We start from the raw sequence: 26,580 nt of genomic DNA on the forward strand, positions 1-26,580 counted from the left end.
AACCACGAATGATCTCACCCAGCGGTTTCATGTAGATGTTGAACAGGAGAGGCGAGAGGACTGACCCCTGAGGAACTCCACAAACGAGAGGCCTCGAGGTCGACCTCTGCCCCCCTGCCAACACCGACTGCGAACGTCCCAGGAGATAGGAGAACCACTGAAGAACCGTGCCTCCCACTCCCAATCCCCTGAGATGCCGCAGCAGGATACCATGGTCGATGGTATCGAAAGCCGCTGAGAGGTCTAATAGGACTAGGACAGAGGAATATCCCCTGTCCCGAGCCCTCCAGAGATCATTCACCAGAGTGACCAATGCCGTCTCCTTGCTGTACCTGGGCCTGAAACCCGATTAGTACGGGTCTAGATGGCATCTGCACTGCTACTGTTACACATGATGAAACAGATTCTGAAACTAGTCATGCATTCTGTGTTTTGTATTCTGTATTCTAATATGGCATACTGGCTAATCAATGATAAAGTTCAGTACCAAATTAATCATGTATGGCAAATTTAGGGTCAGACTGAGTAGCTATATTCTGCCCTAAACTGTTTAATAATACTGGACATAAACCATCACAATAATTAATTGTTATGGATAACATAAAATCCTTATGTACCACAGCCATTGCTTAAGCATAAAAAAGCACAAACAAATGGAATGATTAGAAATAACTGCTATTACTGTAACATAAAGACTAAAAATGACAACAAATGGGCTTTTGAATATTTATTGTATTTAAGTACCACTCTCTCACTGTCCAGATGACTCTTGATGGTTTACAAATAAAAGAGTTAAAAGATAATGTAAATATATCCATTTAAATAAATTTAAACATAGATTGAACAGGACAGAAGCATGGCTGTTATATGAAATTCAATCTGACATGTGAAATTCGAGTCAGCAGTTTCTTAAACTTATTAAGATGGACTGGAAGAACATTGTTCAGACTTATATATGTATTCAAAGTCTTAGGGTTATACTCTTTTGTAATAGTTGCATTAAAGATTTTTAATAAGCAGTAAGAATAAATACAAATTAAGGTAAAAGAAAAATATTCAGAAATTGCAGAAAAATGACAGAAAAGAAAGAAAAAATAAGAATATAGTAGATAAAAATAAAAGTATATAAATAAATGAATTTCATAAGTATAAACAATTTTAGTAACTTACTACTTCTCTTAAAATACAACAAATTATCTCCCATATCCCAATTTTTTTATATATTTTTTTTGCTTTTAAAGTAGTAATAGAAAAAAGCAAACAACAAAAGGAACAACATTCAAAAATATGTACATTATAAAAAATACATCACGTGCTTAAAAAATAAGTGAAACAGTACCAAAAAAGTTCATTAAGATTTACCAGAGTTAACTACATTTTAACCTTAGTCAAATAAGCAAAATCATATTCCTTGTTTTTACTTGATCTTTAATCCCTTCAGTACTGTCTTAGAACTTGATTTCATTTTTTTTCTTTGTCTCTTTTTACAAATCCTCCAAATGTTTAGGAGGATTTTGTAAATCCAATATAGAAAAGTTATCCAGATTGCTCTTTTGGTTTGTTTTTTGAATATCCCATGTCCATTGCTTACAAATACCCTTCCAAACCTCTGCTATTATAGTATTTTGATCCATTCTATATTAATAAGTCAAATTTAAGTATTCTTCTCCTTTAATTATAATCTTGAATTTCCCAATTCCTTCTAGCAACCAGCCTTCAAAGTCCCATCCTATTATCTTTTTTTATAGAATTAAAAATGTCTATTTTCCCACTGGAAGGTTTCTTATAATTAATTTCAAAATCTTACTTCAAATCTACCTGAACCTTTAGTCCATTTGTAACTGTCCAAAATCAATGTTTTAATCACCCTTTTGCTGTTTATTAAAAAAAGGTTTATATTTTTAAAAACTGAGGATGAAATATTGTGGGGTTATTTCCATAGCTTTCAGGAGAAGCCTAGGTCCAAACTGAAGTAATCTCAGCAAATAATGAAACTTAATGTGAAAGCTGGTGATGTACTGTTCGATTCCATTTTAAGAAGTCTAGTAGTAACACTTATTCTGATTAACAAATTTATTAAAATGCATAAGCTTTTGTGAGCCATAGCTTATATATTGTAATACAATTTGTTAGATGAATGTGCTATCAGACTCCTCAGTTTTTTGCCACTGTAAGTTAACAGCTCTCCTTTATATAAGATAAGTTATAAGATGGATTTATAAAGATTACATGGTTTAGATATGGTCCATCTTTATAAGATGAATTTATGATTATATGGTGTAGAAGCGGTCCATCTTTTCGTCCCACTCTCTGCTTTATAGTTATCTTACTAATGAATTGTAACCTAATAATCATATTAGCGTTATATATTCTAATTTTTCCTTAAAATTTTCCTTTGCTGCTTATATTACACTTAGGATGCTGAGTTCACTAAGTGGTTAAGAAATCTGTGAATTCATAAGGTGCATAAGAATTTTTCTGTTTGTAATTGAAGGGCAGCTAAATTCAAAGGAGACAAGCAACCTACATAGTTTAGGATTCTAGCTAGCCAGTTGTTTATTCCTCCAATATCTTCTATATGAAATTTGTGAGAATTAGTGAAACAGTTTGCTCCTAAGACCTTAAACTTTTACTTTATTAATAATGTCTTTAAGCATGATTAAGCTATCATTCAAGTGTAGCAAGAAGAAGGCTTTATCATAATATAAAGAACATTTTGTTACTGTTGTACTTCACTCAGTCAGTTCAGGCAGCCCTTACTTTCTGAGAGATAATAGTTAAGTTCTACTAGTATAGTAGAAAGGTGAAATGGGAAAAGCTAGTGTACTATATTTCCTTGTTGCATCTGTGATGCTAGATATTCCAGACTGCAGTCTGCAGCTCTGAAGAGGATGGTATTAAGTAGTCTTTAATCAACAGTTGATTAAAGACTACTTAATACCATCCACTTCAGAACAAGGTTGATTAAAGTTGCAGCCTATAAAATATAAACCTTGCATGATTTCCCCCCTTGTTTTATGTATTCTTCTGTTTAACAGGGTCTCCGGTTTGAAGTTGTTCCGTCATGGTTCAAAGAAACACTTGAGAAGTCAACTTTTTCAGCCCCATATCAATATGCTGTAGAAACTGCAAAACAGAAGGCACTTGAAGTGGCAAATAGAATGCATATGGTGAGCCTAATTCCAAATTAAGGTTATTATTTTATTTTATTTTATTGATGGGTCTGGTTTGTTGCTTGCATTGATTTATTAACATGGTTTTTTCTTATATCTTTCTTTTGGCATCAAATAACAGGCAAATTACTACCCCCTTTAGTAGAAAGTCAGTGGGTGAAATAATGGGTCTATCATCAACTTAACATGTCTGTCAGAACCCACCTCTTCCCACTTCTTAAGAAAGCAGCACTCTTGGAGACAGGGTTTTCCAAGAAGGATCCTTTACTAAGAAATAGGAGATAGGCATAATAGACAGGATCTGAGGCATTCCCTTACATCTCGATAATTTTAAAGTGCCCCCAAGCAAACTCTCCCCACAGTTCATTTGGTCAGTTCCAGATCAGCCAATCTCCAGGTGGTAAGTCGATCGTGGGAAAAGAAAGATAATCTGTTTGCAGCATGATCATTTCCATAGCTCCTCACACTTCCTTCGGAGAAACAAACCAGATCCTGGAGGGTCGTAATTCTTCCCCTCACCCCCTCTTATGGTTGCCCTGTAAGTTCAAAGAGAATGCCTAGTAAGAAAGCAATTGGTTACATTGTAATGGATAGCAGACAGGCGGAATAAATAAAAGGTTACATTTAATGAAGGAAGTGAAAGCAATAAAACCCCATGCTTGTTCCCTCTCCTTCTTGGGAATGGCAGAATCCAGGGGAAGATGAGATTTGGTTTTTGCACAGATAGTTAGAAATAAAATATAAATGGATTCTGACATCCTGCCCCCCTTAAAAATAGGGGAGATCCACCTGTAGAGGAAACAAAAATATATATGTTAGCCTGGTTTGTTGGGATATTCTGTATGAAACTTCTTTAGCAGCTTCGGTGCTCTGATGTGACGTTTATGGACCCACTCATTTTCTGAGGAGGGAAGGTGTTTCCAAGCTACTAGGTACTGAATTGCTCCGTGATACTTTCTAGAATCTAGGTTTTCTTTTACCTCGAAGTGTTGTTCTCCTTCAACCATGATTGGAGGTGGTGGAGGTGGGGTTTTGGCCGTAAGGTTGACTGTTGTTCCCTTTTCAACAAGCTGCAGTGAAAAATTGGATGTATTTGCCTAAGCTTTTTGGGTAGTTCTAATTCTACTGTTACTGGGTTTATGATTCTTTTAATTGGAAAAGGTCCTATATATTTTGGTCCAAGGTTTTTACAGGGCTGTAGGGATTTTAAGTATTTTGTAGATAAATATACCATTTCTCCTACACTGAATGGTGTGGGTTCAACTCTCTTTTTGTATGCTTGCTAGCTTCATCTAAATCTTTCCTAACAATTGGCCAGGTGTATCATGGCACAACTACATGAAATTGATCCTTTGGGTGGCTGGTATATATAACTTCTCCCCCACCCAGGGTAGTCCGTCTTTGATTGTGCACACATGTCTATTTTTCTGGAACTGTTCATCTGTTTCCAAAGACTTTCGCAATTCAATTCCAGTTTGGCTACCCAGCTGCAGCTTTATTTTAGCTTGGGCCCTGGTGGTTACTGACGTTGCCAGTTGTTGTTGGGCATAAGTGGTTTAGAGTCAGTGGCTCATGTGCTGTTATAGTGGGACATGCGAGACAGTGCATCTGCCAGGAAATACTTTTTCCATGGCAAGCGTTTTAAGTGTGAAACGTAATCGGTGAAAGTGCTGAGAACAGCGGGCTTGCTTAGGAGTGAATTTTCTGGGTGTTTTTAGCGCTTCCAAATTTTTGTGGTCTGTCCAGACCTGGAAGGGGATTTTATTTCATTCAAGGAACTGGCGCCATGTAAGTAATAACCACCGCACAGAATATGCCTCCTTTTCCCAGCCCAACGTTGTTCTGTCTCAGTGAGTTTCCTGGACGTATATGCACATGGTTGCAGTGCCCCTTGTCATTTTCCTGTAATAATAGAGCTCCCACCACCACATCACTTATGTCTGCCTGTATTACGAAAGTTCTATCCGGGTCTGGGTGCCTCAGTATGGGTTCGGCAGAAAAAAGTCTCTTTAACCTCTCGAATGCTGCTTGACATTCCATTGTCCACTTCAGGGGCTGGCTGGGCGAACAAAGGGATGAATTGGCAGTAGAAATTTGCAAAACCCAGGAAACTTTGTAATTGCTTCTGTGTACAGGGGTTGCCAATTCTAATACTGCCCTGATTTTCTCGGGGTCCATTTCGATGCCCTGCGGGGATATGCAATACCCCAGGTAGTCTATTCTTTCCTGGTGGAATTCGCATTTTGATAATTTGGCATATAGGTGGGCAGCCCGCAGTTTTTTAAAAAACTACTCTGACTAGGTTAATATGCTCCTCTTTGATCTTGGTAAAGATAACAATGTCATCTAAGTAAACCAGGACCCCCTTAAATAGGTGCTGTCTTAGCACTTAATTGATTAATTCCATAAAACCTGGGGGCCCTTACAGTCCAAATGGCAAAACTTTGAATTGGTTGCATCCCATTGGACAATTAAATGTGGTCTTCCATTTGTCCCCTTCCTTGACCTAACACGGTAGTATGCCTCTCTTAGGTCTAGTTTGGTAAAAATCCTTCCTTTTGATAGGTGGGATAACATGTCCTTCATGAGTGGTAGGGGTTACAGATTACTTTCACTAATTGCATTCAGGGTGCAGTAATCCACGCACAAACGCAAAGTGCCATCCTTCTCACTAAATAGGACCGGGACGGCCACTTTGGGTTTGGCAGGTTTAACAAATCCCCTTTCTAAGTTTTGATTTGTGAATCTTTCCATCTCCTCCATCTCCTTGGGGCTCATGGAGTACCGCCTGAGCTTCGGGAGTTTTGCCCCGGGTTTGATTTCTATAGCACAGTCTGTGGATTGGTGATGAGGCAGCTCATCTACCTGTTCTTCACTGAAAACTTCAGCAAGGTCCCGCTATTCTTCCGGTATTTTTTGTAACCCCTTCTCTTCTCCCACTGATGCTTTCTCCACTCCTAGGGTTGGTGGGGGCCTTTGGGGTTTTAAGTTCACAGGAATCCCCTCTGGGAAGCTGAGTTCTGCTGTTCTCCAATTTACTGAGGGCTTCCATTTCTTTATCCATTCCAGCCCTAAAATCATTGGGCATTCCATGCCTGGGGTCACTACAAACATTATATCTTCCTCATGGGTCCCCAGGGACAGGTGAACTGATAAGGTGGCTAGGGTAGCTGGTAACACACACACCCTGTTATGGAGCCATCTAACTGACCAAATGAGATTGGTTGCTTTAGTCTCCTTACCGGAATGTCCAAGTTCAACAGTAGCGTCAGGCTAATGAAACAGCGGGTACAGCCACAGTCTATTAAGGTTTTCACTTTGACAGCTTTGGGCATGGAGGGAGATAGTATAGTCACTGTCTTGAGGATGGGTGGAATGGATCCAGTTACCAGGGTTTCACCCTCCGAGCTGCCCTCCAAGGTGTCCACCGCTCCTGTGGTGTAGGCCAGAGTTGCCTCCCATTCCTTGGCAGGGGTTGGGGACTCTACAGCCTCTATCCCCCTCATGGCAGTGTATTTTGGTTTGGCTGGGGACTTCCCTGATTTCCTAGCTGGTGATATGTCTGATTTGCATTGAGGGGCTTTTGAGCAACATTCTATGGGGCAGTGGCCCTCTCTCCCACATTTGAAACAGCCCGTTGACTTCTTAGCTATAGTCGGTGGTTTCGCTGGCTCGCGCGTCTGCTCAGGAGGCGGGCGGTCCCATGGTTTTCCTCGGCAGTGCCTCTTCAGTAGGTCTATCTCTGCCTCTTCTGCCAGGACATACCAGTCATCAAGGTGGTGTGGGTCCCCTCGAGGCAGGCAAGCAACATACATGTCGTAATTTAGCCCGTCTTTGAAATGGCTAAGGAGGATGTCTTTGGGCCAGTTCAGCTTGTTGGCAATGGCCCGGAATTCTTGTGTATATTCAGCCACCGGGCTTCTGCCCTGCCTCACTGTTTTGATTCTGTCACGGGCCTTGCGATCAGCCAGGGGGTTCGTCGAATCGCCTTCTTAAAGAGGACATGAAACGGTTGAAGTTGGTGAGCTCTGGGGCATTGGAGTCATGCAAGTTCACCACCCAATCTGCGGCCGGTCCGTCCAGGGCAGATTGCATGATATGGATGCGGGCTTTGTCGCTGGGGATGTCCTGTCTGTATTCTTCCATGTAACTGAGGCCTTGAGTTAGGAAAAAACCCAAGCGTGGTGGCTTCCCCTGAATTTCACTTCCAGCGACGGGAGTCTTTGAATGGATCGGTGCCTTTGCCGCTGGCGGTATTGCCTCCTATCCTGATCCGTATCTGGGGGTCAGCAGGGGGTGGGGGCTGCTTAGGTGGTAGCTATGGGTTCAGTGAGCATCCCCGATGCTTCATGTTCTGGATCCTTCCCACTATCTCTCTAGGGGCAGCTCCAGGCACTGGTACGGCTGCAGGACTCAGGTTTCTCCTCCCTTAGAGAGCCAGGGTTTTTTCCATCAGGTCAATAGCTTTCTCTAGGATCCAGTCTGAGTGTGGTGCATAACCCCTGTCCTCTTCGCTAATGTGCAGGGATTTCTCCATCTCTTGCTTCCATTCGGGTTGGTGGCTGCCCCGTCTCAGGGTCACTTTTCTCAATACCTTTTCCCACTCGCTTTTCCTTCCAACGCCCATCGACCACTGTGGTTTGTAGTCGTGCGTCTATACTACCTCTTCTCTGGAGGAATATGATGCTTCAGATCCTGATAGCCGGTGGGATTTCGGTTGGGGGGAAGGTTGCCTTTCCATAGGGCTTCCGCCCTTCCCTACCTCGTCGTTTGACATTGTATTTTTTGCAAAATCCCCCGTAAGGTTCTTCCAGGTTGACTATTAATGCAGATCCTGTCTAATGTCAGCATCCACCTCAACCAACCTGTTAAGAAAGCAGCACTCTTGGAGACAGGGTTTTCCAAGCAGGATCTTTTACTGAGAAATAGGACATAGCAGGCATAATAGACAGGATCTGTGGCATTCCCTTACATCTCAATAATTTTAAAGTGCCGCCAAGCAAACTCCCCCCACAGTTCATTTGGTCAGTTCCAGATTAGCCAATGTCCAGATGGTAAGTCCATCGTGGGAAAAGAAAGATAACAATCTGTTTGCAGCACGATCATTTCCACAGCTCCTCACACTTCCTTCAGAGAAACAAACCATATCCCGGAGGGTCGTAATTCTTTCCCCCCACCTCTTTTCTAGTTGCCCAGTAAGTTCAAAGTAAAAAAGCAATTGGTTACATTGTAATGGATAGCAGACAGAAGGAATAAACAAAAGATTACATTTAATGAAGGAAGTGAAAGCAATAAAGCCCCATGGTTGTTCCCTCTCTTTGGTAATGGCAGAATCCAGGGGAAGATGGGATTTGGTTTTTGCACAGAGGAGATAGTTTGAAATGAAATATAAATGGATTCTGACAATATCCTTGATTTTGTCCATATGAAAATTGAATGTTTATAGCCAAAGAGAATATTGTTCACCATCACTATTATTATTTGTCCAAAATGTATATTTGGTAGCCTGTTAAACATAGAATACAGAACCAATGGATGAATCATTTGACTTACTATAGAAAGAAATTGAAGTCAAATACATGTAAGAGTTTAAGATATTGATCCAGGATGAGGCCAAACCACCATTAAATGCTCAATGTTCATTGTCACGTAGTGGCTCAACAAATTAATTGAGAAATATCTGTAGAAAGAAAAATCTTCATCAGGGTCCATTCCAAGCTGGGAATAAACAAAATAGAGACTACTTTAGAAAGAAGGTTGGAGTTTATTGAAGAGCAGAGCCAGTCAGAAAGATGGCTCTGGGGAAAACTGACCACATGTAGCAGTGAGTGGTGGGTTTGTATACCTTCTTGGACTCTTGAGGTTATTTCTTGATCCTGTTTGAGGCTTTGTATTTCCTGTGTTATGTACTTTGACCTGAGTCTGTGTGTGTCCTTTTGGTATTGGTGGGTTAATCCTATTACAGTCATGGCCAAAATTGTTGGCACCCTGGAAATTTTTCCAGAAAATCAAGTATTTATTTATTTATTTAATCCCATTTATTTCTCACAGAAAAGTATTGCAGGAACACATGTTTTGCTATACACAGGTTTATTCTCTTTGTGTGTATTGGAACACAACAAAAAAAGGGAGGAAAAAAAGCAAATTGGACATAATGTCAAACAAAACTCCAAAAATGGGCTGGACAAAATTATTGGCACCCTTAACTTAATATTTGGTTGCACACCCTTTGGAAAAAATAACTGAAATCAGTCGCTTCCTATAACCATCAATAAGCTTCTTACACCTCTCACCCGGAATTTTGGACCACTCTTCCTTTGCAAACTGCTCCAGGTCTCTCTTATTAGAAGGGCGCCTTTTCCCAACAGCAATTTTAAGATCTCTCCACAGGTGTTCAATGGGATTCAGATCTGGACTCATTGCTGGCCACTTCAGAACTCTCCAGCGCTTTCTTGCCATCCATTTCTGGGTGCTTTTTCACGTATGTTTGGGGTCATTGTCTTGCTGGAAGACCCAAGATCTCGGACGCAAACCCAGCTTTCTTACACTGGGCTCTACAGTGCGACCCAAAATCCTTTGGTAATCCTCAGATTTCATGATGCCTTGCACACATTCAAGGCACCCAGTGCCAGAGGCAGCAAAACAACCCCAAAACATAATTGAACCTTCACCATATTTCACTGTAGGTACTGTGTTCTTTTCTTTGTAGGCCTCATTTCGTTTTCGGTAAACAGTAGAATGATGTGCTTTACCAAAAAGCTCTATCTTGGTCTCATCTGTCCACAAGACGTTTTCCCAGAAGGATTTTGGCTTACTCAAGTACATTTTGGCAAACTGTAATCTTGCTTTTTTATGTCTCTGTGTCAGCAGTGGGGTCCTCCTGGGTCTCCTGCCATAGCGTTTCATTTCATTTAAATGTTGACGGATAGTTCACGCTGACACTGATGCTCCCTGAGCCTGGAGGACAGCTTGCATTCCTTTGGAACTTGTTTGGGGCTGCTTATCCACCATCCGGACTATCCTGCGTTGCAACGTTTCATCAATTTTTCTCTTCCGTCCACGACCAGGGAGATTAGCTACAGTGCCATGGGTTGCAAACTTCTTGATAATGTTGCGCACTGTGGACAAAGGCAAATCTAGATCTCTGGAGATGGACTTGTAACCTTGAGATTGTTGATATTTGTCCACAATTTTGGTTCCCAAGTCCTCAGACAGTTCTCTTCTCCTCTTTCTGTTGTCCATGCTTAGTGTGGCACACACAGACACACAATGCAAAGACTAAGTGAACTTCTCTCCTTTTTATCTGCTTTCAGGTGTGATTTTTATATTGCCCACACCTGTTACTTGCCCCAGGTGAGTTTAAAGGAGCATCACATGCTTGAAACAATCTTGTTTATCCACAATTTTGAAAGGGTGCCAATAATTTTGTCCAGCCAATTTTTGGAGTTTTGTTTGACATTATGTACAATTTGCTTTTTTCCCCCTCCCTTTTTTGTTGTGTTCCAATACATACAAAGGGAATAAATCTGTGTATAGCAAAACATGTGTTCCTGCAATACTTTTCTGTGAGAAATACTTGATTTTCTGGAAAAATTTCTGGGGTGCCAACAATTTCGGCCATGACTGTATGTCCCCAAGGTCATATCTTTTAGAGTTTGGGTGGGGTATGTAGATTCTAGAGGTCTTTGTATTCCTAATCTCAGCTTCTAGCTTCATGGCCCCAACCTTCCTGAATGGATTACTAAATTTGCATTTGTAAAAGCTGACCTCTGCCTAGTTTCTGCTTGGGGCTATTAAGAAAACTGGGCTTGCTATTCTGCCTTTAAGAACTTCTCCATTATTCCTTTGGATAAATATATTCTACCTTTTTAATGTTTCCCAAAATATTTCTTTCTCTGGATTCTTCCCACAATCTCCCCTTTGTGCCATAAAAATATGGATGACACACTTTTACTGGCACAAGATTAAAATTTATCTGGTCAGGGAGACTTGGTAAACAAGTTTTTAAACTGTTAATGCAAAAAAAGAAAAAAGGGGGGGAGATGCTAATAGAGGCAGCAGAAAAAGATCCCTGCAGTGGCTTCCAACCCATAAAGTTCTAAAAGGGCAAAAGTTCTGTTAGGTGGAAAAGAAATTTATAGTGTCCAATATTCTGTGCCAATTCTTTTCAGATGTTGGATGTCACTTTGAGCTTCCAGTCCTGTCTGCACGTTCCTCCCAAAATTCTTCACAGCCATGTTTTCCTCAGTACATAACCACTGGCTGCCCATTTTCAAGGGTTGTTTCCTGCCTTAGCTCTTAGTTCAATGTATCCAGTTGAGGTTAGCCAGTGTGCAAAGCAATTTATTAATTTTTCTTAAATTGCACACAGTGAGTCCTAGGACTCCCTCTCTGAGTTCACCAGTGCAACATATTCAGGGCTTGGGTTTGGAGATCTCTTTCCTGCTACATCCTCAATTAGAGCATATGAATGGCAAATCGCCTGCGGAGGCCTGTTTCCTCCCCCTTGGAATTTGCAGCAAGTTGTGGATGCAAAGCTTTAGTGCCACAGAGCAAGAACTAGCCTAAGAAGCTTTACTGAAGATAGGTGAAGGGGATAGACTCAGTGTGATTTTGAGTGGTGTGTGTGTGTGTGTGTGTGTGTGTGTGTGTGCACATGTGTGCATGCAGCTACTCATACAAAACAGGCAATATAAGCATCGTGGACAAATTTTCCTTCCCACCAGACAGAAGTTCAAGGTGTTTAGTATTTGTGCCAACCATTCCCAAATGCCATCTCTCCATAAATTCATTCAACTGCTTAATTACAACATAAATGGGTAAAGAAAGAAAACCTTACAGTGAGTTTCTGCCCTCCCCCCATAGTCTCCCAGTTGTTTTCTGGGGCTTTACGTGGGGGTCAATGGCTTTAGGAGTCCTTCCTTCCTCTGCAGCTTTCACTGGCATCTGGGGGGATGGTAGGACTTGGGAAGATCTGTTCCATTCTGGTTGCATGGTGGCTTTCTAGTAGATGGCTGGATTCAAATCCCATTCTCTGGCTCAAATGGATGGAGGCAGCATCTGGGTCAGTGCTCTGCTTCCAAAGATGGTGTGCGTCATCTGTGCAGGGCTGAAAGACATGAGAACAAGGTCCCCTACCCCCTTTCCGGGTGGGCTCCCCCAGGAGAGGGAGACAAAGGCATGGGGAACAGAGGATAAGAAATGGAGAAGCAATATGAGGGGGTGGATAGCTTGCAGGCAGAGTTTGAAAAGGCATTAAGGTTAACATTGCAGAGGTTAAATAGATAAAACCCACTTAAACACATACAGTAAATGCAAGAGTGAAACTTCCAGCAGATGAACTTAAAACATTTCCTCCTGATAACTTTGGGCTGTTCTTAAAAGTACGGATAGAGAAAGAAAAAAAGAACACATTTCTCTTCACCCTGTTTGCTGGCCAAACAAACAAGGTGAAAGTATTTTCTTTTGGTGGTTTATTTTAAGCAGAATTTCTAGCAGAATTTTAAAATTCTTTTCTCTTTGGATTAGAGTAATCCAACAGTTACATTTACTTCACACACAAAGACTTTGACATATATACACACACAAAGACAAGGAAAAGAGAACAGAAAAAGAAACAGAAGTCTTAGTTTTACACATCCTTGGTCATTCCCACTATAAATCTCAGTTAACTCAAATTAGGAAGGCACAAATCTTAAACATATCACGTGTTTGCTTAAAAAGAGAGGGAGAGGCGCAGTAGCACAGCAGTTGAGGGTTTCGGGGCTCCGTGCCCTTTGGTTGATTTTCTTCCTGTTAGGGGACCCTAAATGGGCCAGAAGTTGCCCCGAAGAGGCGTCAAAGAAGGAAGGAAGTCCCGGGGACCACAGAGAGACGACAGTTGATCCGATCAGTCCAGGAGAAGCCTTCCAGAAACCAACAGGAGAAAGACTAGCCTAACTTTTAGAGTCTAGCCCAAGCTACAAGCAACCGAAGTCAAAAGTACTACTTTAAGCTGATTGTAAACAGCACGTTTGAATCTGAGTAAGAACATCGATTTTCTCTATCCTACTTACCAACTTTCCTGAAGGAAAAAAAAATCCCAAGAAGCAAAAAACCCTCCAAAAATGAAGGAGGGGGATCTTTTCCCCACCCTTTTACTAAGGAAGCGGCAAATTAAACCTTTTATGGAGGACCAAAACACGTTGAAATGAAATGAAGTGACTATAAAACCTAAATTTGGATAAGTTTGAAATTGCTGAATGGTTAAGATTCTCATTTTAAAGGCAATTGTTTATTTTGAAAATTTGAAAAATAAACTAGTGCTGATATCTAGTGGTGGATGAAGAGAATGACAGCTATGGCTTTCATACAGGACTTGGCAATATCTGGAAAAACTAATCTGTGCTTGTGATCTTCAAAGCTCTAACAACAGCTGTGACAAAGAAGAAAACAATCTGGGCTGCAGACAAAGAGAAACTTATAAACTTTAGGGAACAAAAAAAATTACTACTTAACTGTGACTCCAAAGCTATTTGCAGAAAAAAGAAAACTTGGATTCTTGGCCATCATGGAAAATCACAGACTTATAGAAAGAACTTATCAAGAAAAAATAAATACCTTTCAAGGGGAGACATATGATATGCTGCAACTAATTCAAACAACAATGATTTCAAACCACAAATAAATCCAAAATAACTTTGAAAATATAAACCAATTGATCTCCAATTTAACTTTACAACAAAAAAATCCCAGAAAGCCACAGTAGAGGAGGAACAGATAAAACAGATAACTGAATACAAATTCGAGGATAGAGACTTAAAGATGGAACCTAACAAAACAAAGAAGTATGATTTAACCCAGGGGTGTCAAACTCAATTTCATTGAGGGCCGTATCAGCATTGCGGTTGCCCTCAGGGGGCCGGGTGGGTATGGCCAGGGTGGGTGTGGCCTACTGGGTGGGCGTGGCTAGAGTGCGTATGGCCTACTGGGTGGGCGTGGCCAGCTCTACATCGTTCGCATCAAGGGTGCCTATGGGGGCCTGGGCAGGAGTGGGACAGATCTGGGGGTCCCTGGCAGAAGGAGGGTCTCTGGGCCAGGGCCAAGGCAGTGGGGGCCGTTTCCTCACTGTTTCCAGGATGGCTTTGCAGACCACATGAAACCACTTCGCGGGCCGGATCTGGCCCCCGGGCCTTGTGTTTGACATGTCTGATTTAACCCAAGTGGAAAAAAATTACAAGAAATACTGGATTTGGAAAAGGCAACCTATACTTTAACACCACAAAACAAATTTGAGGATAAGAAAAAAGATTGGACAAAATGGACTGCAGAGATGTCAGGAAAACTACTAGAACTGAAGAGACAAAAACTGATAAGAGAAACAGAAAAAGAAAGAAAAAGATTTTCAATAAACAGGAATGGGCAAATGCCTTTTACAAAGATATTGTACTTGACTTACCTTTTATATCTACAGTAACACAAGAATATGGAAATATTCTTTGATTCAGCAGAACATATTGATTAAGAAAGATACTGGGCAAAAGAAACAGGCTAAAGTGAAAATTAAGAAAATAGACAATGGGTTCTATCAGAGAATATTTAAAAAAGAAACACCTGTTTGAATATGGTTAAAGAAATAGAAAGATTTTGGATATGAATTTTATTTTAAGAGAGAAGAGTAACATAGTACTGTCTTTTTCTTTTTTCTTATTTTATTTCTTGATATGAGTAATATAAAAGTTGGAATGGCTTATATAAAGAAAAGATATTTAAATGTGATTGACTTTAAGAAAATTACAATGGATTTAAAAATGTTTTGAATAAGTTAAAAGACTAGATGACTAGATTTATTAAATGAAAGATTTAAAGATTAAATATATCTAATGGTAAAAAAACCAAAATTTTTGGAAATACTTATTAGCTTATAGGAAACATGGATTTTAAGTAGCGTATTATCCTTTTATTTTTCTTTACTCTTATTCTTGTTTCATTTTTTAGTCTTATTTATTTCTTAAGAAAAGTAAAAGTACTGGGATGGCTTACATGAGAAAAAATAGATTTAAATACTTAAATGTAATTAACTTTGAAAAAATCTTAACCAGTAAGAATGTGTTGTACGTTGTGGGAAAAACAAATGTAAACAAGAACTGTAAACAAGATCTTTGATGAGGCAACCAGAATGACTATATAGAAAAGAAATATATTGATGTCATTATTATCTGTAGAAATATTAGAAAAAATTTTATACTCAATTGTTATCTACCAAAACAACAAGAATTGTATTAACTTAAGGTTGGCAAAAGAGAACATTATGGGAAAAAGAGGAAATCAAGTAAAGCTATTATGTGGATTATAGATTATAGAAACCAACTGTTAGTGTATGTTTTTTTAAATGTAAAACCAGACAACGCTCTGTTTACCAAATATTAAGGTGACTATATTATAAAATCAATAAAATATATTTAGGAGAGAGAGAGAGAGAGAGAAATCACTATTCCTATATTTTATTTACCTTTTCTTTTTAAGTACCTTTATTTAGCCAAATTGGTTTCCCAGCAAAGCCATGAGCAAAGCCCATTCTTCACAAATTTCCCTTTATCATTTTTTCTTCATACCGGCAAGGACAGGCACTCGCCTCTCGTCCCACATCATCAACAAATCACTTAAAGGGGATCGGCACAACCCTTGAGCTACAGCTTCCCATATTCCCCTTCAGATGTGGGTTCAGTGGGCTCCAGCCAGCTCTCTCTCGTGGCAAAATCCCTACCACACTGCATATCAGTTTTTGGACAAAAAAAAAAGATGTCTGTGAGGACTCTGGTTCCCAACGCAGAGTAAGGACCCCTCCTTTAATGGGAACACCGTTTTTCAGTTTGCAGACCAAAAAAGGATCTGAGAGGAACTGCTGTCCCTAACCAGCAGGTACCTCTTTCCACCGGCTTTTCACAACTACTCACAAGTACACTTTTCTTCACAACTTTTCCTGAACATCTTTTCCTGTTTACACGTTTGCTGATTACACTTTTACTGTTACTGTTTTGCACTCAGAGGAGTCTGGAAGGACCTGACTGCTTTTTCCAAGCAGCAAACATGAGTACCTCCTTCCCAGACCCAGGCTTTGCTTACAGGGCCTTACCAGCTGATTCTGATTCTCTCATTCACTTTTCCATTCCATTTTCACACAGCCTCTCCCTTTTCCCTAACAAAAGGTACTGCGCTCTGGCCAAACCCCCATGCTTTCTAGGGTCTGTTGGTTGAACAGATCCTTTCTGCAGTTAGAAAAGGCCAGAGGGAGCAAAATCCAACTGTGATTGGGAAAAGGGTCTTCTCACTCACTCACACACAGAGACGTACACTCCCCTGGGCTTTAAAATTAAAATTTAGAGATACCAAATCCAATTCTCTCATTCACTCATTCCATTCCATTTTCATACAGCCTCTCCCTTTTCCCTAACAAAAGGTCCCGCGCTCTGGCCAAACCCCCATGCTTTCCAGCATCTGCCACTTGAACAGATCCTTTCTGCGGCTAGAAAAGGCCAGAGTGAGCAAAATCCAACTGTGATTGGCAAAAGGGTCTTCTCACTCACACACACAGAAACATAGACACATTTCTCTCACTCCCCTGGACTTTAGAGGTACTCACTTTCACCTTCTTTCCAAAGCAGCCCTTGAGCTCAAACTCCCTCGCTCCACATGGGCAGGGCCTGGGAAACTCATCCACAGACACAAGTGGTCTGCTGCTGGAAAGATGGGACTTACTAGTCTCAGTCCATTGGTCAGGTTAGCTTGGAGTCCCATCCTGGGTACCAAATTGTACGAAGAAAAATCTTCATCAGGGTCTAGTCCAAGCTGGGAATAAACAAAATGGAGACTGCTTTAGAAAGAAGGTTGGAGTTTATTGAAGAGCAGAACCAGACAGAAGCGTGGCTCTGGGAAAGCTGACCACATGGAGCAGGGAATGCTGGGTTTTTAATGTTTCCCAGAATATTTCTTTCTCTGGATTCTTCCCACATATCATAAGCATGACCAGAGGATGATAGCCCTTTTCCATTGGATCTTTTTAATGATTAAGACTATCTTTGTTTCTGGGATTAATGTTTAGTCTTTGACCAATTGTCCATGGATTAATGAATACCCTTTTAAAATATCCAAATAGTAGTCACCAGATGGCAGAAAATTGCATAATTATGTGCTGTGCATAGATGTCCTCCCTATTCACTATATGAATTTCCCCATGTAGTGCTTAAGTGGATGACCTTGAATAGTAATAGTGTGAGACAAAGTTCTGTATGTCCACATTTTTTTTGAGAAGATTTCAGAAGACAATATCTGCCACCCGCACTTAGAAAATTACAGGAAATATGCTAGTTCTCCTGTTTCCCACCCTCCACCTAAGACCAAATACCCGACCATCTTACAAATATTCCACCCTTTTACATTTGATCTTCTATTAATGTCTGCACTTGAATGAACTCAAGATTGCTTTTATTGTATTAAGGTTGCTTTTTCTGTTTAATTTGTTATCTGATAGCATTCAGGTTTCTAGGAGCATTTATATGCTGTCATGGAGAAAACTGAATAAAATACACAGTCCGTTTATGTTTCTTTCTTTTTTCTTTCAGAAACATCTTCAAACCCCAGATATTGTTATCGGAGCAGACACTATAGTGGTGAGTATATATGCTGACAACTATTTAGTAATAGTTCTGTAGGTCTGTAGTATTCCTTGATCAGCACACATAATAGAAATTCAAAATGTCAGTTCAATCCAATTTTGGAGTTTTTTTAAAATTCAATTATAACAGCTTTATTCTAGCATGGGAAATGGGTAACCATTTTACATAAACACAATCTGAGGGTGAAAGGAACTGGTAAGGCAACTGAAATAATTTTGAAGGCCAGTTTAGACAAATGTGGAAAGAACGCTTCTCAGTGGGTCCTGAATGAAAAAGGCATGAGCAAAATGGAAGAAAGATCAAACAGTGCAGTTTCATGTTTTGTAAAATGTTTTGTGAACAGTTAAACTTGGCAGTCTTTTTCCTGTGTGGTTTCTCACTTTCCTTGGAAACAGATAGTTTTTATACTAGCAGACTTTTCTCTAAAAAAAATGTTTACACTTCTCTTATGTTTTATGTCATTCATTTGCACTGAAATGTACCACTGTTGAGAATAAGAGGCATATATGCAATATACACTAGCAGAGATATTATGATAGCTATCAAAAATGTGATGAAATCAGTGTGTCCTTTGATTTCTTCATAATGTTTTCATTCAGAAAATTCCATCACAAAGCTTTTTTAAAAGGTTTTCCTACACTTTATCTAAAAGAAAAAACACATTTATATTTGCAAAAGGCCATGTCAGAATGGGGTAAAACCCCTTTTTTGCTGTTGCTAAGGAATGTCAGGACCAATAGTTCAACTTGGTGTCAGGTTAATTCCTATATCCTTAATAGTGTTTCTATGGCTTTTCTTAACATGCTTCATTTTATTCACTTTTAAATGCTTTTTTAGTATTTTGGTTATATTTTACTTTTAATGTTTATATCTTTGTAGAAAGGCAAATATCTCTGAGCATTTGTTCTGCTTGCAAAACACATCCAGAAAGTGGATTTTTAATTAATAGTTTCTGTCAAGTATGAGCTAAAGCATTATTCAGTTTTATAGATAAAATTGTATGAAGAACTGTAAAATCAGTATATATGTTGTTGTTGTTAGTTGCGAAGTCATATCCGACCCATCGCGACCCTATGGACAATGTTCCTCCAGGCCTTCCTGTCCTCTACCATCTTCTGGAGTCCATTTAAGCTCACGCCTACTGCTTCAGTGACTCCATCCAGCCACCTCATTCTCTGTCGTCCCCTTCTTCTATTGCCCTCAATCTTTCCCAGCATTAGGCTCTTCTCCAGTGAGTCCTTCCTTCTCATTAGGTGGCCAAAGTATTTGAGTTTTAGCTTCAGGATCTGGCCTTCTAAAGAGTAGTCAGGGTTGATCTCCTCTAGGACTGACCGGTTTGATCGCCTTGCAGTCCAAGGGACTCACAGGAGTCTTCTCCAGCACCAGAGTTCAAAGGCTTCAATTCTTTGGCGCTCAGCCTTTCTTATGGTCCAGCTTTCACTGCCATACATTGCAACTGGGAAGACCATAGCCTTGACTATACGCACTTTTGTTGACAGGGTGATGTCTCTGCTTTTTAGTGTGCTGTCTAGATTTGCCACGGCTTTCCTCCCCAGGAGCAAGCGTCTTTTAATTTCTTGGCTACAGTCCCCATCTGCAGTGATCTTGGAGCCCAGGAAAATAAAATCCGTCACTACCTCCATTTCTTCCCCATCTATTTGCCAGGAATTGAGAGGGCCAGATGCCATGATCTTGGTTTTCTTAATGTTTAGTTTCAACCCAAGTTTTGCACTCTCCTTCTTCACTCGCAACAAGAGGCTCTTTAGTTCCTCTTCACTTTCTGCCATTAGAGTGGTATCATCTGCATATCTTAGGTTGTTGATGTTTCTTCCGGCAATCTTAATTCCAACTTTTGATTCATCTAGCCCTGCCTTTCTCATGATGTGCTCTGCATATAAGTTAAATAGGCAAGGCGACAGTATACAGCCTTGCCGGACTCCTTTCCCAATTTTGAACCAATCAGTGGTTCCGTGTCCAGTTCTCACTGTTGCTTCTTGGCCTGCATATAGGTTTCTCAAGAGACAAATAAGATGGTCTGGTATGCCCATCACTTTAAGGACTTGCCACAGTTTGTTATTTATTTATTTATTATTTATTAATTTTATTTGTATACCGCCCTTCTCCCGAAGGACTCAGGGCGGTGAACAGGGCAATACATATTAAAAAACAACAGAGAACGCCCTCCCCCCGGGGGCCACCAGTCGACATTCTTTGACCAGTGGCACCCTGAGGAGGCCCTCTCTGTGGGAGCGTACTGGGCGGAGGGAAGTTGACGCCGGCTGCAGGTGCTCCCCAAGGTATTCTGGACCCATGCCATGTAGGGCTTTGTAGGTCATTACCAACACCTTGAATTTCACCCGGAAGACAACTGGAAGCCAATGCAGCTTGCGGAGCAGAGGTGTAACATGGGAGTGTCGGGAAACTCCCAACACAACTCTCGCGGCTGCATTCTGTACCAGTTGGAGCCTCCGAGTGGTCTTCAAGGGTAGCCCCATGTAGAGAGCGTTGCAGTAGTCCAGACTAGAGGTCACAAGGGCGTGAGTGACCGTACGTAAGGCATCCCGGTCTAGATAGGGCTGCAAGTGGCGCACCAGGCGAACCTGGGCAAAGGCCCCCCTAGTCACAGCTACTATATGGTCTTCTAGAGAAAGCTGTGAATCTAGGAGGACTCCCAAGTTGCGAGCCCTATCTACGGGGGGTAATAACTCACCCCCCATGGAAAGAGATGGGATATCCTGAATATCCCGAGATGCCGGTACGCACAGTCACTCGGTCTTGTCAGGGTTGAGTCGAAGCCTGTTCCTCCCCATCCAGACCCGAACCGCCTCCAGGCAGTGGGACATCACGTCAAGGGCATCACTGGGGTGGTTTGGGGTCGAAATGAAAAGCTGGGTATCATCAGCATACTGATGATACCCAACTCCAAAACCATGAATGATCTCACCCAGCGGTTTCATATAGATGAAACCACACAATCAAAGGCTTTAGCATAGTCAATGAAGCAGAAGTAGATGTTTTTCTGGAACTCTAGCTTTCTCCATGATCCAGCATATGTTAGCAATTTGATCTCTAGTTCCTCTGCCTCTTCGAAATCCTGCCTGTACTTCTGGTAGTTCTCGATCCACATACTGCTGGAGTCTAGCTTGTAGAATTTTAAGCATAACTTTACTAGCATGAGAAATGAGTGCAATGGTGCGATAGTTTGAACATTCTTTGGCACTGCCTTTCTTTGGAATTGGAATGTAAACTGATCTTTTCCAATCCTGTGGCCACTGCTGAGTTTTCCAAATTTGCTGGCAAATTGAGTGTAGCACTTTTACTACACTGTCTTTTAAGATTTTGAATAGCTCAGCTGGAATACTGTCACCTCCACTAGCTTTGTTGTTGCTCAGCTTTTCTAAGGCCCACTTCACCTCACATTCTAGGATGTCTGGCTCGAGGTCAGTGACCACCTCATTGTGATTATCTGGGACGTTAAGCTCATTCTTGTATAGTTCTTCTGTGTAATTTTGCCACCTCTTCTTAATCTCTTCTGCCTCTGTTAGGTCCCTGCCATTTTGGTCCTTTATCATGCCCATTTTTGCATGAAACGTTCCCTTCATCTGTCCAATTTTCTTGAAAAGATCTGTGGTCCTCCCTATTCTATTGTTTTCTTCTATTTCTTTGCATTGTTCATTTAAGAAGGCATTCTTATCTCTTCTAGCTATTCTTTGGAATTCTGCATTTAATTGGGCATATCTTTCTTTTTCTCCCTTGCCTTTCGCTTCCCTCCTTTCCTCAGCTATTTGCAAAGCTTCCTCAGATAGCCATTTTGCTTTCTTGCATTTCTTTTTCTTTGGGATGGTTTTGGTTGCTACCTGTTGTACAATGTTGCGAACCTCTTTCCATAGTTCTTCAGGCACTCTGTCTATCAGATCTAATTCCTTAAATCTATTTGTCACCTCTACTGTATATTGAACAGGGATATGATTTAATTCATACCTGACTGGCCTAGCACTTTTCCCTACTTTCTTTAATTTAAGCCTAAACTTTGCAACAAGAAGCTCATGGTCTGAGCCACAGTCAGCTCCTGGTCTTGTTTTTACTGACTGTATAGAGCTTCTCCATCTTTGGCTGCAGAGCATATAGTCAATCTGATTTCTGTGTTGACCGTCTGGTGATGTCCATGTGTAAAGCCATCTCTTGGGTTGTTGGAAAAGAGTGTTTGCTATGACCATCGTATTCTCTTGACAAAATTCTATCAGCCTGTGTCCTGCTTCATTTTGTACTCCAAGGCCAATCTTGCCTGTTATTCCAGTTATCTTTTGGCTTCCTACTTTAGCATTCCAATCTCCCATGATGATGACATCATTTTTGGGTGTTAGTTCTATAAGGTGCTGTAGGGCTTCATAGAACTGGTCAATTTCATCCTCTTCAGCACTGGTGGTTGGGGCATAGACTTGGACTACTGTGATATTGAATGGTTTGCCTTGGATTCGAACTGAGATCATTCTATTATTTTGAGGATTGTATCCCAGTATTGCTTTTCCTACTCTTTTATTGACTATGAAGGCTACTCCATTTCTTCTGAGGGATTCTTGCCCGCAGTAGTATACCTGATGGTCATCTGAATTAAATTCACCCATTCCTGTCCATTTTAGTTCGCTGATACCTAAGATGTCGATGTTTAGTCTTGTCATCTCTTGTTTGACCACGTCCAGCTTTCCTTGATTCCTGGATCTTACATTCCAGGTTCCTATGGAGAAAGAATCTTTACAGCATCGGACTTTCCTTTCACCACCAGACATATCCACAGCTGAGCGTCCTTTCGGCTTTGGCCCAGTCGCTTCATTCTTTCTGGTGCTACTAGTACTAGCCCTCTGCTCTTCCCCAGTAGCATATTGGACGCCTTCTGACCTGAGGGGCTCATCTTCCAGCGTCATATCGTTTTGCCTTTTGGTACTGTCCATAGGGTTTTCATGGCAAAGATACTGGAGTGGTTTGCCATTTCCTTCTCCAGTGGATCACGCTTTGTCAGAACTCTCTGCTATGACCTTTCTGTCTTGGGTGGCCCTGCACGGCATAGCTGATAGCTTCATTGAATTACGCAAGCCCCTTCGCCACGACAAGGCAGTAATCCATGAAGGGGAGTATATATGTTAGGGATATCATAAAACTAAAGGAAAAATGTTTTAATATATAAATTATGTATTATTTGAGCTTTGGCTACAAAGGAAATTATTTTGATATATTTTAAGAGATACTTACAATCAGGGCTTTTTTTCTAAAAAAAAGGTGCCGGAACTCTCATCTTGTTAATCTTTTATTTATATAATTTTATTTATATATTTATTTATATAATTAAAAAATTATATATTCAATTCTTAACATACATTTAATTTATTGTATTTAAGGCAAATGTTCATAGAAAATTCCAAAGTTTTGTCCAATTCTCGTCTGGCAAATCTTCTTGACTCCTTTCCTTTCTCTTAGTATCTATGGCCGAATGTCATCCTCTGAGTAACCACAGATCAACGTACTTTGAAGGATCGAAAAGTCTCAGAGGTGGCCCGACAAGTTTGATGAACAAAAGTGCTGAAATTGTCTTAGTCTTTAACAAAGCTCTTGTTGGGGTGGCAATTAGATTCATCTGTGAAAACCCACATTCACATTCACTTGAAGAAATAGGAATGGTATTCAGAGTCCGTATCAAATGCAACAGTTTTTCTGGATATGTCTTTTCGAGAATATATTCACGGAATCCACGAATCATTTCTCTTTCATTTAGTTGCAGTCTAATTGATAAGTTTCTAATTTCCACTTCTCCAAATGTCAGTTGAGTATTAACATCTTCAGGCCAATGTTTTTGATCAAGTACGCGAGACCAATACGCCAACTCATCGTCTTAGCTATCAAGTAATCTTTTTTCAATTGACTCTTTCAATTTTGTATAAAATATACTTGGGTCAATGGGAGGATCCTTTTTCGAATCTCTTTTGTGAAGTAAAACTCCACAAAAGTGAAGATCACTTACAGCAGCAACAGCACATTTATAATAGGGCCCAAAGTTCTGTCTTCTTTCTTCAAAAACATGTACCAGTATTTTTATTTTCTTATTTGCCTTATACAAGTCGATGTTGCGGTCCTGTAGATCCAAACTTAAATCTGACAATTCTTGGAGAGCATCACACATCAATCCTAGGTCCAATAAAAATTCTGTAGATGTTATTTTTCTTTTCGAGCCATCATAAGTGCATTTATCATTTTTACCTCTTGTAGGATCATGCATTGCTTGTTCAAAATAATACACAAGGGATTCAAAATTATTCCATACAGCCAAAACTGTATGCAAACTAGATGACACCCATCGGGTACTTAAAATTCTTCCAATTTTCAGCAGCTCAGTCCCCAGTAATTCTGCACATGAATGCAACTCTATGCTATTCTTTGATGAAGCATGGTATATGACATACAGTTTATCAATAAATGATTGGAATCTATCTACTCCTGAAGTTTCCTTGGCAGCATCACCTACTGATAATTCTAGTCTGTGATTAGCACAATGCCAAACTATAATAGAAGGAAAACGTTCTGACAGCAATTTTTTCACTCCACTTTTACATCCTATCAACACAGCGGCACCATCTCATGCCAGAGAAACCAAATATATTTTCAGATAATCTTCTGTCATCCCATAACAGTAAAGACATTGGAGTAAGGAATCAAATATTCCTTCTGCTGTTACTTTTTTAAGTTCTACCAAGTCCAAAAACAAATTTACTGGTGAATTCATTCGCATACCTTCGATACAGTATCGAACAAATACTATGAGGGTAGGGTTTTTTTGCTTATTGTGGTTGATTCATCAATTATCAATGAAATTTTATTATTGGATCAAACAATTTCTTTAACCACAGTTTTCCTCATTTCTTCACTTATATGATTAACAGTATATAATCTTAAAGGGCTTGCCATTGTGATAGAAGATTGCTACCACTGCTCCACGGTTTGGCTAACTTAAATATGCATAGCATAATTAGATTTATTATTGCTGCTAAAGCTATGGATTACGGATTCACATTTCCCATGGATTGTCTTCTGTCCATGGGAGGGAAGCTTGGTAGATTCTAAATTTCATAATTTTAGTTATTCCTTTGTGGCAGGGTATATATGAGAACAAGCTGCAAAGGTCTTTAAAAACATGTTTCTCACATATTTATGTTTTTGAATCATAAATATTAAATCTTTTTTCTTTCCAATGATCCAAACTAATGCTTTAGAAATATAATTTCCAGTTTTAGCTACAGTAAACAAGCAAATTACACTAAAGCTAAATTTAATGTTATTTCTTAAAGATATTTACTATATCTCAGAATTAGTATTCTTTCAGTCACAATCTTATTCCTATTCAATTTGGCTGATTTTAAAATGTGATGTAAAATCACAAGCACATAAAAAGAAAACAGCAGAAACAGCTGCAAATTAACTCAACAGTTCTATGCTTAGCAACATTTCCATTTAATCAAAGTCCTTGCTCTTTCCAAATCTATTTCAGGGTTTACTTTCTATATACACAAACAATGGGAAATGAGTTTCTGGGCTGGTTCAAATTTTTTACACATTCCAAAAATTTCAGGTAATGTATCTGTTCCATATAAATATAAAAGCATGATAGGCTCTGTATTTGTACAATGGCCGATTATCTCAGTGTGCAGAAACGTGGATAACTACAAACAGAAGTTGCAAGCCCTTTTCTTGACTTCAGAGTCATCCTGGTGAGATAGTCAGCATATAAATTTAATAAATAACTTTTTTTTTTCAAATGCCCCAATCAGGAATTGAATTTGAATGAAGTTTCAGAAAAGCAAATGTTCTGTGCTGGTGGTACTAAGCTCCCAAAGATCTAGCATGGGATAAATGAATTCTTCCTAATAAAAATAACTTCCTGCCTTTTCCTAATCATCATTTCTTCCCTAGAGCAATTTGAAAAGTAAAACAAAGTGAAACAAACCACTACTCCCTCCATGCAGGGAAAATTTCCTTTTGTCATACTTGGATATCCTATTTGCAAATAATATCTTACTTACCTAGTTGAGATGGTGTAGTTGGGGAGCAGGGAGGAGTTGGGGAGCCTTCGCTGCAACTTTCCTGTGCAACATTTGCCTCCTGGGTCTTTTGGCAAGCTCAGCAGCAATTCCTATTGGCTTCAAAAAGCCAATAACATAGCTGACTCAGGAATTCTGGCATTTGAAGTCCATGAGTCATAAAAGAGCAAAGCCTGCAATATGCTTAAGCCAATAGCAGCACAGCATGTGCAAAAGCTTTTTTTTTTTCAAAAAGTGCCAGAACGCCATTCTGAGCGTTCTATGATAAAAAAAAGCCCTCCTTACAATTAACTACTCAAAATACACAAGTACTGGATACATAATTTATTTCAACATAAAAAATATAGGGAAACTATTCCAAATTTTATTTATAATCTAATGGCTGTGCAAATTTTGAAACTTATTCCTGGATATTTTCATAATATTTTTAGCCTAATAAGATATATGTAGTAATATATGTACTTTTCCATTTCAGACTATAGAAGAACAAATTTTGGAAAAACCAGTGGACAAGCAGGATGCATATAAGATGCTTTCCAGGTATATGCTTTAAAATTAAACTTTAATGCAAATAATGCTTTTATCTAGGCCTGGACATTTGCAGTGTATTATTTATACACCAGACTTTTATAGATACGATACAAAAAACCCCAATTTTTTTGTTAAAAT

The 26,580-nt window shown here is 39.8% G+C and overlaps 1 protein-coding gene across 1 annotated transcript in view; it reads left to right on the forward strand.

The window, feature by feature from the left end:
• ASMTL (acetylserotonin O-methyltransferase like) overlaps nt 1-26,580 on the forward strand; it is a 62,417-nt gene that overhangs the window by 25,098 nt on the left and 10,739 nt on the right. Inside the window, exons 2-4 of the mRNA XM_083361511.1 lie at nt 3,039-3,170; nt 17,774-17,821; nt 26,387-26,451. Coding sequence (XP_083217637.1) covers nt 3,039-3,170; nt 17,774-17,821; nt 26,387-26,451 — 245 coding nt within the window. The remainder of the gene's footprint in view (nt 1-3,038; nt 3,171-17,773; nt 17,822-26,386; nt 26,452-26,580) is intronic.

Source organism: Vipera ursinii, assembly GCF_947247035.1.
Source record: "Vipera ursinii genome assembly, chromosome: 4".
NCBI classification, from domain to species: domain Eukaryota; kingdom Metazoa; phylum Chordata; class Lepidosauria; order Squamata; family Viperidae; genus Vipera; species Vipera ursinii.